Here is a 2,624-nt window from a genome sequence, read left to right as displayed (position 1 = left end):
TTTTGCCCTCAGGTGCTTCGGATGAATAGGTAACTTGGGAAGAACAAATTCACTTTTCTTTACTGTCACAAATTCATTGGTTTTCCTATTCAAAACCCATGTACAGAGAAGTGAGGGCCAGTGGTAGAAACATCACCATCACAGGAGCTTCTTGCTGGCTATAAGGACTGACCCCAACATTCTTCTAGGGCTACAGAAAGCTCTCTGGTGCCTGGATCAGAAAGGATGCCGGGATTCAGGAACTCTGACCAGCTTTTCAACAGTGACAATGATTTACTCTTCCAAATATGTGTATTAGCTAAAAATGGATTAATCACACCCAGCTGGGTACATTTGAGTGTGTCTGCCAGAAGCTTTAATACAAATTAAAGTAAAACTCCATGCAGCCTAACATCTAAATCAGGGTGAGTTAGAAGTGAAGTTGTCACTGTGTGAAATTCATAATGCAAGGTGAATGATTGTAAAAAGAAACTGCCTCAAAGTCAGGAGGGTAAGAAAGCTGGAGTGAAAAGAATGCAGGAAGAAAGTGGAAGCTGGTGACAGGCAGGAAAGGACAGGTGACCAAGACTGTTAGCTAGCATAGGTGCAGAAGAGGAAGTGGGACTGGAAGTTGAGATGGGGACAACTAAGATTGCTTAAGCAAGAAAATGGATACAGTGGGTCTGACACCTGGGTGGTATACAGAGGTGAGGGTTAATTGATGTTAAGGCCAGAAGGGACAAATCTGTTCTCCAGAGACTGGGAGCCAGGGGATGGGAGAGACTGCAAGTGGATGAGCTTCTGGAGGGGAAAACAGACTGGGAATTTAAACTTGGGGCACAGAATAGGAACTGAGACTAGCTGGGCAAACAGATCAAGACGAAGAGTTGGGGAAAAGAGGGGACTGGAAGGGGATCCACAGAGGGAGACTGGGATTGGGACCCAGCAGGGAGAAAGAATGGTAGGAGATGGAGGATTCGAGAACTAGAGGAAGAGACAGACTAGACAAGAAGCTTGGAGCTGAGACTAGCTAGGCAAGGAGACTTGGACAGGGAGCTGGGGAAGAATGGGAGAGTCATGCTGGAGGAATGGAGCACACAGGTGACAAATTTGGTAAACAGGTAATAAAGCTGTACCTACCAGAGTACACTTCCCTATGAAATGACTAAGCCTCCCCAGTTGTCTGCTGTCCACAGACATACGTAGAATCCCTTGACAGAGTCACCTTGCTGTCTAGAGCTGAGCCACACAGAGGATGACAACCTATAACTGCTACTGGTTATATTCTTAGCTCCAGTGGATCCAAACATTCCAGCCACGATGTGGGTGTCAGTATGAGGCCATCTGATGGAATTTATTTTTACAGACTGTTTTTGAAAAATTAAGGAATTTACGCACAAAAAAGTGCGTAACGGAGACAAGTTTCGTTTTCTGACGCCCATGCTCCTCCCATGCCCTGCTCCAACCAGTCAAAAAAAAGGAGAGAACACAAAAGAGCATACAATTAAGATGATAAATGTATGGTAGAAAGAACTGGGCCAGCTGAACAAAGTGACATCTTCTGCACCAACTTACAGGTGTGGTGGAGTAAAGCGCATGCCTATGATGGAAAGGTGAGGAACTGGCAGGAGCCTGGAGAAGCCCGTAGCTCGTAGAAAGGAACCTAACAAAGCGCTATCCTGCTGAAAATCCTAGCACCAGGACAGCTAAAGCTTGCCCCAGGAAAAGGTCTGCAGCTCCGTTTTGGCATTCAAACTTGATATAATAAGGAATTAAAACCAACCCTGTCAGACTGGGGACAAAAAAAATAGAAAAGAAAAGAGACCTGTGGGGAGTAACTAAGAGAGGCTATGAGGAACAAAACTGGGGCCAGGGCAAAAACCTATCTGCTGCTCATACCAGTGAAACCTGCACACAGCTTGACTCAAGACCCAAAAAGAGGATGTTTCTTGAAGTAAGGCTTCAAACAGAGGCCCGCTGGGGTGGCAGGTAAAGAAGATACCCTGTGTGTTAACCTGGCAGTAGCCAACCATCTAATTTTGCAAGAGAGGAAGGGTTGGGTTGGGGGCAGGCAGGGAATGCAGAGACCCTCACAGGACAGGACAGTGCTGCTGGCCAGATTTTCCCGGACTCTGCTCTGTTCTCTCCACTGCCTTGGACTTGTGGGAGAGCAGGACAGTCAGGCAGACACCCCTGTGCCATCCCAGCTTCCAGCCTGCTCCTGGGCAGGGACGGGCACGGTACCTTGCGCAGCCCACTGAAGGGGATGTTGAGAGGCAGGGAGAACAGGTTGTCCACCAGCTGCTCGAAGGTTTGGGCCAGGTCCTTGAGCTGCCCCTCCTCCAGATTCAGCCCCAGCAGGATCCGAGCTGCAATGCGGAAAGTCAAGCTTTTGGCGGAGGCGTAGACCGCGATGGAACCGGGTTCGCGGCACCAGCCCCGCAGCTCGCAACTCACGGCCTGCTGGATCCGCGGCAGGTAGCTCTCCAGGGCGGCGCGGCTGAACACTCGGGCCAGGATCTGCGGGAGGGCGGACAGTCAGCGCCGGGCGCGGGGGCCGGAGGCGCCCGGGCAGCCGCGCTTTGGCAGCCACTGGCCCGGCCCCCGCCCGGGCGCGGCGCTCACCTTCCTCCCGGTGCGGGGCC

At 50.7% G+C, this 2,624-nt stretch overlaps 1 protein-coding gene across 1 annotated transcript in view; it reads right to left on the bottom strand.

Annotated features, from left to right (window-relative positions):
- LOC102376634 overlaps positions 1-2,624 on the bottom strand; it is a 19,957-nt gene that overhangs the window by 15,439 nt on the left and 1,894 nt on the right. Inside the window, exon 2 of the mRNA XM_025210877.1 lies at positions 2,224-2,499. Within this exon, the coding sequence (XP_025066662.1) occupies positions 2,224-2,499 (276 nt within the window). The remainder of the gene's footprint in view (positions 1-2,223; positions 2,500-2,624) is intronic.

This window comes from Alligator sinensis, unplaced genomic scaffold (genome assembly GCF_000455745.1).
Source record: "Alligator sinensis unplaced genomic scaffold, ASM45574v1 scaffold472_2, whole genome shotgun sequence".
NCBI lineage: Eukaryota > Metazoa > Chordata > Crocodylia > Alligatoridae > Alligator > Alligator sinensis.
Note: the sequence above shows the minus strand (reverse complement) of the source record. Positions and strands in the feature narration are given on the sequence as shown.